The 13,706-nt window shown below is 43.1% G+C and overlaps 1 protein-coding gene across 12 annotated transcripts in view; it reads right to left on the bottom strand.

The window, feature by feature from the left end:
- Positions 1-13,686, bottom strand: part of abi1a (abl-interactor 1a) — a 57,696-nt gene extending 44,010 nt beyond the window's left edge. For 5 of the 12 annotated variants that reach the window (XM_015353996.2, XM_006634102.3, XM_015353997.2 and 2 more), the window contains exon 1: positions 13,425-13,685. In XM_015353996.2, the coding sequence (XP_015209482.2) occupies positions 13,425-13,541 (117 nt within the window). In that variant the 5' untranslated portion in view covers positions 13,542-13,685. Of the gene's footprint in view, positions 1-13,424 lie in introns of all 12 variants that reach the window. The other 7 variants (XM_015353991.2, XM_015353992.2, XM_015353993.2 and 4 more) reach the window with 5 other exon arrangements.
- Between the last annotated feature and the right edge of the window lie 20 nt (positions 13,687-13,706).

The raw sequence follows: 13,706 nt of genomic DNA, 5'->3' as shown, positions 1-13,706 counted from the left end.
AATTACAGCAGTGGGCGTCGCCCTTTGAGACCCACTTCCCGCAGGCTCGCCTCTTAAAAGGCTTAAAGGCACACTGACGTCCGAAGCGATTTCGGTTCGCCGGGTGCTTACAGCGCCAAATGAGAAATGAGCAGCATCTTGGATCTCACTGACAACCGACAAGCTCTCCTTGTGCAATATGCCACAAGTCCTGAAGAAGAAGCAAATAAAATCTTTAAAATGCAGAAACATGACGTCGGTTCCATGTCTGTTTTTGACTTGGATTTGTTTTTGAAACGGTTTAGTCTGATCATTTTTGACTGTTTTGCACTCGCGGTGACATGCGCAGGCAACAGACCACACCCAGATCCACCAGCAAGCAAAAAAAAAAGTTGAAATGTTGCACCTGGAAGATGAGCCGTGCACTGATCTGACAAGTTGAGCATGTTTTAACACAACATGAAACAGCCCTTTAATACTGCCTTTAACAGCGACAAATGACCTTTTTCAGGATAGGATTAGGAGTTCATATATTCTTTCTTTTAGGCAATACAAAAGCTTTTAAACTAGAGTGTATTTCTAGCGGTCATTTTGACAATGTTTACAGCATAACCAGTTACTTTAGATTCCAACACTTAACAATACGTTCTGTTGCATCACAACATAATTAAAAAGCTGCCCCGTTCTTAAAAGGACCGAAAGAAACTTTTCCTGGATTTTGTCGATACTGAGGCAGTTCAAAACCAAACAAAAACTGTCCAGACATCCAGTCCAACAGACCGGCCTTTCAGTCCCAAGTATGAAGGCGCCAGGCTGCCACAGAAGTGCAGCGTGACGAGGGGTTTAGAGAAAACAAAATGTTGACCTAAATTCGAGGCAGCTGGGGACTGACCCAGGACTGGCCTCATAAGCACAGAGTGGGTCTAATGCAAACGGTGGTACTGGAGGGGTGAGTCCGATATGTACTTATTTTTATTTTCAGGAACCTCCTGGTTTCAGAAATCCAAAAACACAGATTCCCAGAGCTACACTTTTTTTTTTTTAAATAGCCTTCACAATTATAAAACAAAGCTCTATTTTAGATTTACTGGTTGTCTTGTTTTACATAGTCAGGGGGCCTACTGAATATGTATCTGTGTGTACTACTTACCTGCTCTAACACCAGACTAAAATTAGAGGCAGAATTATGTAGGACAGGAATCATGAAGCAGGCATCTCTGCTGCTCTCCTGAATCATTAGCATAAACATGCAGCGAAACAAGGTCACTTTAGACACTGGCCAGCGAATGGAACTATGAGACATTTTGTCTCATTTTGGCCACATGAGACATTTTGTTTTAAAAAACCGCAGAAAAAAAAAATCACGAGTCCCACTCTCCATCTTTTAAAAGTTTTTAAAATGTTCCATTCCCATTTAGAACACAATCTCTCTTTATTAAGGTTTACCCCCCTAAGGGAGCTTACATTTGCATTCAAACTACAAGTCGGCTTAAAATATGTCAACTATAAAGCAGCATTCCAGTACTGTAACAACAATCATTATAACATTTAGGAAGTTTCACCTCCAACTCTAGACGCGGACATTGTCAAAGATGTGTCCTTTCAGCACCTGTTTCTACTGTCTCCAATGACAGCTGTAGTCCAACACCTGAGGACTTGATGTCACAGCAACAGTGTCGAAACTGACTGCTTGTCCGTACAGACGGATCTCATGATCACCTTCACCTGTCCTGGGTCTCTCAAGGTCGGTGCTGCTCATTAACTTCGAAAACTGCAGTACTTGACTTTACCCCTGGAAGCCAGACGACTGAAATATAACTCAGCGAACCCAAATACCAGGACATCAGGCCTGAAATCAAAGCACTAAAAAGTTTGCATTTATGCCCTTCTGCAAAATCCACAATGGAATTCGAGTTGTAAGATTCTGAAGTGCATTTATGAGCCAAAAGACCTTCTGCTTCCACAACCGGTTCAGAAACAGAAGGATAATGTTACAGCAGCTGGAAAAAAGAGGCGTTAAAAGCTCCATCAAAGTCTGAATGATGCACTGGACAAGCCGGAAAAACTGGGTGTTATAATCTAATATCTACAATAATCACCATAACATTTAACAGGCTACACCACTTTGTACTCTAGATTTAGTGCAACCAAAAACCTTTGTTTTTCCTTTCAAAATTACATTACCTACTCTTAGCAGTAAAGAATCTGTATGTGGCAATAGGACAGATTGTAAAAAAATTAAATCCATCCCTACAATACTGTCTGCAAGGAAAAGATTCCCTGCAGAATTGGAACAGTTTTATAGCATCCATAAAAAAGGACATAAAATGCCCAGCAAATGCTTATTGTTACATACAAAACATGTCACTCTGACAGGCTATAACTCAGGATTGTGAGCCAACTCTCACAACAGGCTGCAAATTCAGACAAAAAACAACTAAGACTCTGCATACTGTATGTACTCTATGCAATTCTATTATAACACCACATAATAGGAAGAATAAAGTTACCAACTTAAAACCTGCAGTGAACACAAGCATGGCCAGAAATCTAGAAATCATGAAGGCAGCCTTACTGTGATATACTTGACATGTCCATTCTGATTTTGTTGTTGGTTTCCTTTTTCTCCTGGAAAATGAGTTCCTACAATCATGTTCAGAACCTTAGTAAAGGAGAGTGAAAATGAAGGGGTAGAAAGTTCCTGTGCATCATTAGTCTTTCCTACACAGGAAAGCGAACCACTCTACCGACTTCCCAGCCAAGATTCCTCTTTACACTTATTGTTAAGGCTCACAAAACGGCACATTTTGAAAAAGTAAGCCAGCTCCATCTTTTCCACACATCGATTCAAAATATCAATTTCAACGGCGAGGCAGGGTGCAGACTCCCAACCGAGATTTGCAGGGCAGGCAGGAAATTTTAAAGAACATCAACAACAACAAAAACCACAATATAATCTGGGCAGCATTCCATCGCTGTATATTCAGATAAATTTAACTTGCAAGGACCATTCCTGATTGTTATGGGAAATTTGGGAAAATCCCAGGAATACACCCACAAAACCTACGCTCCTCAGGGGGAGATTCCCTAGCCCAGTGCAGTTACAAGTAGGTGTACACACAGCTGGGGAGTCCAGGCTGAAAGGCTCCAAGTTCACAGCTGGTGACCCCACCTCTCCGAGCTTCTGTTCCTGCCCCCATACAGAACACTCCAACAGCTCAGAGCTGGGAGCGTACGGCGTACTTATTTCTCACAGAGTCCTTCCAGTTATCGCCCAGAAATCAGGCAGAAATGAGGAGCTGGCCAAGAGTTTAAGAACACCAAAACTAATTGCTGCTTCTGCGCACACTGAAGGTTAATTTTGCCCAAATCGCACTTGAAAACCACAGCTTTGCATTTGCCACATTCATCGGGACAAAAAAACAAAACAAAACAGGTGACAGCCAGAGTTCCAAGCCTCAGGATGTAGCCTAAGTCACAGTAAAACAGATTACAGGTCTCCTTGGTAATATCAGCACAGTCAGCCAGGCAGAAGCAATGCACCCAGAGCATATGTTTACTAAAGCTCAGTTACCCCTGCCTCGCTTCCTGCACAGGCTTTGTGCAAGGAGCCAGATCGGTTCCTGACCTGATTTCTGCGCTCACGACGGAGATCATGACACGGGCAAGTCATTCATACCGGTCTCGGCAGCCAGACGCCCCATGCCTACAGCTGCGTTTTAAATCGGTCATGACGGCTGAGAACAGGAGAGAAGTTACAAAACAACGGCAAGGCCGTTCAGTTCACATAGATCATTCGGTGTCTGGAAATCCACTGATCAGAGAATCAGCCACTTCTCCACCCCCACCTAAGTCAGTTCCCTGCCAAAAAAAACAGCCCAGCTCGTGACAGACCATTTTCTAAACACACCAGTTCAACCGCTTGGGGGTTAAATAAAAATGCAGCCCTATTTTTAATAACTGATGTTATCGACGTGAAGAAACTGAACATCAAAAGAAACCACCAACTGCACAAAAAATGCATCAGGTTATCTTTCTTGTAGCAGGATGTATTAAAGAGAAATTCCGCAGGTTTAATTCATTATCTGGACTACGGAGATACAGGAGGGCTGATCGACAAGGTGTAAGTGGGTTTTACAGTAAGTCGCAGACTGGCCTGCTGAAAGGCAGTTACGTCAGGAAATGAAAAAAGGGTGCTGCATCACCACACACACACACTACAGCGGCGTTCTGGATCACAGTCTTAGTGTGCCCAGACTCTCACACTAAGGCCCCCCCATTGTTTGGTGCTTTATACACAAGTTACATTAAACCATATCAAGCTTCTGTCAGTCAGGATGTCTACACAAACCTTGAATTAGTGCTAAAAAGACATATATTCCTTAAACATACATCTGACACGAAAGTACAATAATAACTCCTTAGAGTTATAGAGTGCTTTGCTGGACACTCCATTCAAAGCGCTTTATAGGTAATGGGGTCTCCCCTCCACCACCAGTGTGCAGCCCCACCTGGATGATGCGACGGCAGCCATATTCTGCCAGTACACTCACCACACATCAGCTGTCAGTGTGGAGGACAATAAAGTGATGAAGCCAATTCATAGATTATTAGGAGGCCATGACTGGTAAAGATCAGGGAAAAATTTGGCCAGGACTGGGTAACACCACTACTCTTTTTGAGAACTGACCTGGGTCTTTGAATTGACCAAGGCGGTCAGGACCTCAATTTTACATCTCATCCAAAGGATGTTTTTCCATCATTATACTGGGGCATTGGGACCCACACAGTGCACAGTCTTGACATTTGTTATCTCTCTCATGAATTAGGCAATTTTACATTTATGCAACAGTCATGTATAACAGTCATAAGCAATCACAATAGCTAAAATCCTTCTTATTTTTATAAGAACATTCATGCATAAAATGTTTCTTTTGATGCTTAGTGTATACAGTTTTATTTTAAACCTTAGGTTACTTAAAATCATTGAACTCCATACCATTAAACGTGAGGAGAAAAGCATTACAACTACAAAAACATAGTTCCTACATGAAACTGTGAAAAATATTTCAGTCTGTAATAAATTGCGAAATAAGGCCCATATATTAACTTGCAAAGTTTTGCAAGCTCAACCAGCAGGACTTGGCAATTTATTTCACAAAATATTAACTATAAAACAGAAGCAATGACTATCATGAGGCAAAAGGTCACAGCATTAATGCTGCAATTAAAATTGTGTATCTAAAGTTTTTTTTTTTTACTGTACCTTGAGATGAATACTGCACATACATTTATACCTTAACACACCTCGTGTTGTACATGGTGTCCAAAATGCTACATCCTTCCCAATACATTAACAAATATGGTTAAAATGTAAACAAAAAAAAACACAAGTCTTTCAAGCCAGTCCTTATCAGCATAAGCTTTCTTATCAACAGTATCTCTATGCTGAAGGTTATACCACCCCTGCCACAGAAGACAAACAGAATTAAGTCAGGAATGCTGAAATGTTCCACCTAATCTTATGCACCAACACGTACAGCAGACGCATTGGTCTAGCACATTTGTTCAAAACTGTTCCAGGATGGATTTATGTCAGACAGCCCTATGTTAAAATCCATTCTTCCAGTTTTGTAGTTTGTCAACTCCGAAAGAAAAACTCATTTCAATTACTGAATTATTAAAAACCTCAAATTAATGGCTTTTGAAAGGTAGCATCTTCTACACCCTGAGAGTAGGTCAATATCAATTAAGACTTCTATTAGCGGGACTGAAAAGGTGTACAAAAGGAGAATGTCGCACTACAGGGAATCATGACACCATTTGGATATCCAAGTTTGTGGGATGATGTTACTTCTTCTCCTTTGTTTCTTCAGACAAAAATAAATAGATCAGGAATATCACAGGAAAAAAAAGATTGCAAAAGGCTCCAGTGCATGTAGAATAAAATATAAAAATGGGATAAGAGGCTACAGCCAAAATGTCAGTCTCTTGCCCAAAAACTGCTTATTGAGAGATAAGTACTGCACAGCTTAGAGGACTAAAGCACTAGCCAGAGGCCAGGCAAGCAGAAGAGGCAGGTGCCCAAGCTGGACCACACTCAGAGCAGGTCCAGGGCTCTACTCTCGCCCAATTCCACATCATCAGCTTTTCAAGATTAAGGAAAAAAAACATCTGGTAAGAGATCAACCCAGATATCCCAAATCAGGAGAACCTAAAGATCATAGATCCATATTAAAAGCTTCTAACATCAGTGCAGGCTCTCTGTTTGTCTTAACGCTGTCACTAGGCAAAGAACAAGATTAGTTGCGTTTTAAAGCAATAGTTCACCCCTGGGTTGCTCGGAAAGGTGTGCAATAATGTAAAATTCAACATATCCTAGAATAAATCCGGATACCGAAACTTGGAAACCTGCACAACACTGACATGTCCTCCCCGCCACTCTTTGGGAAGCAGTGCTGGATCAGCTCGAACAAGACTTTAAACAGATCGAGCAGCGCTCAAGGACTCCAACAGCGAGAACACTTTCAAAACCAGAAATGAGCAAGGAGCATGGTGGTAAAGCAGATTAAACAAACCACCCCTTTAAATGCTTAACAGGCCCTCTCATAAAGCACAGTCTGACCACTGGAGAGGTTTTGGAAAGAAAAGAGACCTAAAACCAGGTGTTTCTTTTTCTGTCTCTAGCAAATCCCCATTTTAACAAACATCAGCCCTTGTAGGCCAAGCAGTTGTAAGTACATATAATACTTATCCTTCGTAAAATACTTGTCCCCTGCTCTACAGGTGGGGGTCTGTGGGCTCATATGGCTAAGAGCAATAGCTGGTCAATATTCCAATATTCACAAGGGTCTATCAGTCTTGTCTTTACTTACACCGTTACAGATGTGAAATGATGGTCATTAAAAACCTAAATCACTGCCCATCAAAACTTGTACTTCACACAGATCCGAAATGTGCAGGAGGGAAAGTGGCTTGCAAAGCACACGGGCCACAGCTGCAGTCCAAGAAAACCGTGTGGGTCACAAGATCGTACAGAAAACAATATCCCTTTTCCCCTGGTGTTACAGGGCAGAACCAGCAGGTATTCCAGAGCATTTTTTTCCCCCTGGATGCCAGCTCAGTGCAGTCCGATCACAAACCTCAAGTGAGCAGCAGGCATCTGATCATGCCCACAGCCAACAGCTCATTTTAATACGACTTTCTGAAGTTTTAATAGAGGACAGTGTCAAATGAGTACTAAGCTCCTTTCAAGCTGAGGATCGTGTATGGTATGCCAAGGTCTTATCAAGGGGCTCACGGAGCTCTAGGAACTCTGAGATGAATCATTATTTGTGGAGAAGTGTGACTGATGAGCACCTCTCCTAAGTTTTTAATTCAGTTCTACTCTGTTGGGTCCATTAAACTGATATCACAGAGCTTCGTTTTGGTGGAGCAAAAATATTGAGACAAGCAGATGACAGGTGTCTTATGTTGGTTAGGCATTCGCTGATGCGTAAATAGGCTCATAAAAGAGCTGTGAACATCCTCTCAATCCCTCGCACCTTGATTGCAGTCCATTGGCAAAAGTTAGCATGAAGGAAAAGTCTTAGGCTGATTGTGAGTCATTTGGAGATGAAAGAAAAGTTAAATCAATAAGAATCATAGCACAGAACCTAAGCATGCAAGAATTAAGTGATAGAGATGTATAAAAGAAGACATCAGAGGAATAGTCAGCCAAGACAAACATTTACAGTTGATGACAGAAAACTTATCAAAAGAAAACCATGAAAACGCTTTCAGTGAAACCACCACCAACTTCCAGAATATAGGAGTAAAGAAATCCTAATCCACAGCTCACAGAACACTAAGAAAGCAGAATTATAAAGTCTACACCACACGGTGTAGGATAAACCTCTCATCACCACCAAAAACAGAAAAATCAGACTAGGACTTTGAACACAAGTTCAAAGACAAGCCATGAGAGCTTTGTTCCAAAGTTTTATAGAAAGAGGAGACCCAGGTAAACTTTCACTCAAGCGACGGAAAGCTGAAAAGAAATAGAAGAAAGGAACTGCAAATGTGCCAAAGAACACCAGCTGATCCTTGAAAGAAGACGGCATTAAGGATGTAGCTAATGATGGGAGCAGCAGAAAGAATACTGACGCTTACAGAAATATTGGCAGTCTGTGGAGCACAAAAGGGCTCGAAACTGTGCTGCATTCATGGCAGGCAGCATGACAATGACACAAAACATACAGCAAATGCAACCAAAGAGTTCTTCAGGAGAAAGGAAGGGACATCTAGACTGGCCAGGTCAATCGGCACTTTTGGAAAACCACCACCAATGATTCCACAAGGTTTGGCGAGTCTTAAGGCATCACAGACTTGATTAATTACTGTCTCAAAGGGAATTGCAACTGATGACTTTAACACCCATATAAGTGAATACATCCCAATTCTCACGGTCACTTGAAATCACTGAATTAAACACAAGTATATTTTTGCTGTAATACTATCACACAGGTGCGTGGACCACCCAAAAATCAAATATGATACCATCCTCAGCCTTCAAATTAAGCTCATGATCTCCAATACAAATTGAGTAACGATAAAGAATATGTAAATTTTTTTAACTTCACAATCCTCATATATTATCCTCCAAAAGCATGCGTTTCTTACTGGAAGTCTCCTACATTCTAGTAGAAAGCATTGGAAGATGCATTAATAAATCACCAAAATACATAACATGATCAAAAATGTAGGCGGCATAGCCTACTGATCCATTCTGTCAGCGATTCTCAAACCACTTTATCCAATTCGGGGTCTCGGCAAGCGACAGACACAAGGTGGGGGTACACCCTGGACAGGACACCAGCCCACTGCAGGACACACCCACACCCACACACACCCACACACCCACACACCCACACACCCACACACCCACACACCCACAATCAAGCCAGGGCCAATTTGTCCAGAAGCTAATTCACCTACCAGTCAGTCAGTCTTAGGACTGTGGCAGGAAACGCATGTGCACATGGGGAGAACATATAAGCTCTAGAGCCAGACAGCACCCTGGGTCTGGAATTAAGCCCAGGGCCCCAGGGCTGTGAGGCAGCAATGCTAGCTGCTGTACCACCATGCCACCCTAGCCTCCTTGTAATATCTGTGAATATGCAGACTGTTATTTTTCCAGGAATTCCACCACTTCATACTTCTGGGTCAACTGTTGTACACTATACAGAGTTCTCTGTACAGTCAGCAGGATTTGTAAAGCAGACTTGAGAGGCTGCTTTCCATTTACGAGACGGGAATGGTTCTCCGAGTAATATTTTAATGATATACGTACAGCCAACTGTCAGAGTACACAATTTTCGGAAGAAGATTAGTGTAATTCTTTAGCTGGTATGTTAAGAACCTGCATTCAAAGCTAGGCTGCCAGTAGACTATTATCTACTATTATCCACTGACCAGAAGCCTTGAAATTAGACCAGGAAGACTAAGCCAACATTAGACACCAGATGAGGGTTTCATTCATTTCAAACCAAATCTCTCCTCCAGACACACTTATGGCACTACACACAGAAGATTAGCGACGAACACCAAGTATTGAAACATGTAAAGACAACAATTGAATCTGCATTGAGAAAATGTCAGACTTTGCTTCTCTTGGAGAATGGTGAAGGGGTCAGACTCCTTATAACCTGCCTGATCTTCCACGAAAACACTTTCTCGGGTCTGTCCTTGATATGATTTTTGTTTAGGTAGTTTGACTACATCCCACACACACACACACTAAAGAGCATTGGTCAAGCACGCCGAAAATCACAAACGGCTGAACGAAATTCTCCCGGCTCAGCAGAGAGAACATTTTTGCTCTCGTGCCAACATCATCGCTAGACAGGTTGGTTATCTAGACAGAAAGCGCTGCCATAAAATTCACTGTGGCAGAAATAGGATGTTCATCAACAATCTCCCTATAGAGTAAAAAAAAAAAAAAACTCTCGTCTGCCAGGCTCAAGGAAACAGCAATGACCGGTCTCACGCCTGGTGAGATTCTCAAGCATTCAAGTGGGACAATCGCTGTCCTCGTTACTGACTACGTGGACCAGCTCCCTCCATCTGTTGCGGCTTGTCTGGTTATGCGGCCGCGAAACCATTTGTCTTCGATACCTCAGAGGAGGGAAAATATGCTCAGTAAGGTTCTGCAAGCAGCAGCATGTCTGCTTGCGGAGCGCAGCAGGCCTGCCCCGGGCTGGTCACAGTTTCGAGTGAGAGGAGCTCACAGGCATGGCCGGCAGTGCAGATCACCAAGCAGCAGATCAGCTCCGGGCAGAGGGCCTGCAAACTTCTGAGCTGTTCCGAAACCAGCGCTCGGCCTCGAGGGGGGGTGGGGGAGGAGGAGAAGTCGCACAACTGGCTGAGCGATGATCACCTTGCTGCCTTTCAGCCGTCCGCTACATTAAGGCTCTTTCGGGTTCGACAGCCTCCCGCTACTTCAAAAGAAACATTTCTACCGCTTTAAAAAAAAAGGCAGCGCATCTCAAGCTTCACCGCAGGTTCGGGCTTGGCTGAAAAAATAAAGCCTTTTTTTTTTAAAGAGAGAAAAATCTGCATTGCTAGTACAGATGATCTAGAGATCACACTCGGCAGTACGTATCAGTGGGTGGGAAACACGGTGAGCCACTTGCTCAGCGAGGACTGTTCACTTAGGCAGTTCTCGACAGAACACAGCCACGCCTTGGACTTGTGGTTAAGAGTTCAGAAACACTACCTCGAAAACCCCACAAACAGCTACACCAATTAGTCACATCTACGGAGTTTTCACAAACAAAAACAGCATGCCTGCCAAACGGTGCGTTATTAAGCCTCCAAAACCTTCTCATTGCATTTCCTTACTAATTCTGCCCATCTAGGTATTCGGCTGTATGTGGCAACACTTGCCTTTCCTCGCTAAAACAAAACAGTCGAAAATCTTGGACTGTCTTGTCTGTAATCTCGCGGGCACAAAGGGCCTATTGATGGCAGAGGCAAAGTTGGAATGTCAATAGAACAGATCAGGTGTCTTGCGTTTTAAACTGCACAGGAAAACCCTTGACCATTATCAATCCTTTCATTTGGAGAACATGCGCGTGCTTCCCTGACAGACGCTGGATAAAGATGTCGCTGCATCGCTCGTCACCTTAGTTCAAAGAAGCAAATTTTCATTTAAATGGGCCCACAAAGGAGAAAAGGAAAAGTCTGGTGCTGAACAAATTAATCCCAAATCCATTCAAGAGTTAGTCAATAGCAGGAAGTCAAATATTTCTCTGAAGTGGCCTTTGGCCTTGTGACAGACACACCTTAAAGGCTTGTAAGCTATCAAACCCACAAAACACTTTTGCAGTTCATGCGATCAAACATCCTGGCCATATCCATAATGACATCTATCTATTGTACTGCCCCGACTATGAAAGAGTGTTTAACCACAAACCTAACCTACTTCTGTTTTTTATTTTCCTCAAAATGGTATTTTAAGAACCTGCATTTAAGGCTAGGCTGCCAGCTGACTATAATCCACTGACCAGAAGCCTTGAAAATCAGACCAGAAAAAAATGGAGCCAAAATCAGACACTAAATGAGGGTTTCAGTTACTTTAAGAAAATCTCTCCCCCAGACACTTTTCACACTGCACACAGACGACTAACAACAAACAGCTAATGTGAAGTAGTAACACAGTGTGTTAAAGGGCAACACGGGCTTTGCTTAAAACTAAAGGCTTTATTTAACGTATTCATATTTTCTCAATAAAATAGCTGGGAGGTAGTCTATCAAAATCAGTCATTAAAAGGCAAAGTGAGATGTTTCCATCATAAAACGTATAGAATCACTCAAAACACTGGGCTCACAGTGCAAAATCTAATATTCTGCGGGTATAGTGCATAAAGGGGACCAATGAGTTGTTCAATTTCGTAAGTACTCCTGTAATCACTGAAGAATACATTTTGACGTGCACCTGTGAAATCTGTTTTGAATAAGTTCATACTATACCCCTTGCAAGCTTTAAGCAGTCATACAGTATCGACATACATTACCTAAGATCAGGGTTGCTTTAAATATTTCGAGGTGAACGTGTTTAGACAACTATCAGCACGCAAGAAATAAACCTTCAACTGTTTGATGAAGCTACAGAAAGGAAAGCACGTCCAGCAAGCGGCCAGATTCAACCATTTCAAGAATGCAGGACAAGCAGCTGCCGTCCGCCAGCCACGTCCTGGAAACACAAGTTTCCCCAGCAGTGACGGAGCACGGCTACTTCCAGGTTACATGTTGACACTGGCACATATGAAGGCATGTTCTCCCGCAACTGATGGCGAACTATATCGGCAGTTTACTCTTCAAGACGATGAAAACCGGAGCACCTCAAACACCCAACGGCAAAACGCGTGCTAACTAACACCTTACATTTCGTTTCCCCCCCAATGATAACACTATTGAACCAAGACATCTCGCCAGAGATGCCAAACCACAATTTGGGCGTAGGAATACACAAGACGTCAATCTTCAGTTTTTGAAGTCCGATTTCGTCGCATACTGTATACGCCTGTGTGGCGGTCACGCCGTTAGTCTTCACGTTGAAAAATAAATTGGCAAATTTCAGCTACTAGGAAGCGGCGGCGCCGTGGTGTTAAAAACGATTGGGCAAGAGTCGGCAAATAAGGTGCAATTTAGGAGGAGATTACCAGCATTACCTAATGTACCTGGCAGCGTGGGGTGCGTTTACATCACATTAATGCACTAAAGGTATTAAACCAGAAGATCGGCTGTACACAGCAGCCTATTGAACAGTAAACAGTCACGCTAATCAGAAAAGAGCGGTTCTCTTTTCCATACATAACTACGGATAGCTGGACAAAAAAAAACATCTTACACTTCACGTCTCAAGTTTGTGTGCATTACTTACTGGATAAATGCGGGCTACTAGTGCAGAAAAGAATCGAAAACGGAAGACCGCGTGAGCCCCTCCATTCCCTCAAATAAAAGTTTCTCAAACGAGATCCAAAACGTTACACGTATTTAAACTCTACATGCGTTTCCCCGTCGGCGAATGAGCCATTCCTGGATTTAAATCAAGAGCCTCCAGTCGAAATATAACAAGATAAGGAAAAGACACACCCTCCGGACTAGCGAACCAGACTGATCGCGAAACGGTGGAAATGAATGGGAACAAGATCTGCCGTTTCCCTGCCGATAAGGGACGAGCCGCTGTCGGTAAAAACGCAGACAACTTTAAAGACGGGCCACATCGGGGGGGTATTTTCGAAAAGATTTTGAAACCCCGTTTTAATCCCTTCGAGTTTCGCTGCAACATTCACATTTCCTGTCTCCGGCTCCCCACACTTCCACGGGGAAAGAAAAAAAAGCCGAGGCATCCACTTCGCATCTCGGAATTACATCGCTTTCTTTTTTTTTCCCTTTCTTACCTGAACATAATTGTTTTCACAGTAATCAGCGACCCTGGTGAGGTTCTGGTAGCTCTCCACCAGAGCTCTTTTGCCGGCTGGAATTTCTTCCTCTAACAACATCTGCAGCTCTGCCATCTTACATCTCTCTGCATTTCTTCTTCTCCTTCCCTTTGATCGAACCCACAAGCTCTGCCCCAGAAAGCTGCTCCTCCGCCTGGTATTGTGGGATTCCTGGCCTCGCTTTCGCCACCGCGACCTTTCACCAGCCGGGCTCGCGCACACGAGCACCGCCGCAGCAGG

This window comes from Lepisosteus oculatus, chromosome 6 (assembly GCF_040954835.1).
Source record: "Lepisosteus oculatus isolate fLepOcu1 chromosome 6, fLepOcu1.hap2, whole genome shotgun sequence".
Lineage (NCBI taxonomy): Eukaryota > Metazoa > Chordata > Actinopteri > Semionotiformes > Lepisosteidae > Lepisosteus > Lepisosteus oculatus.
The sequence above is the reverse complement of the archived record's forward strand: the minus strand, read 5'-3'. Positions and strand labels throughout refer to the sequence as shown.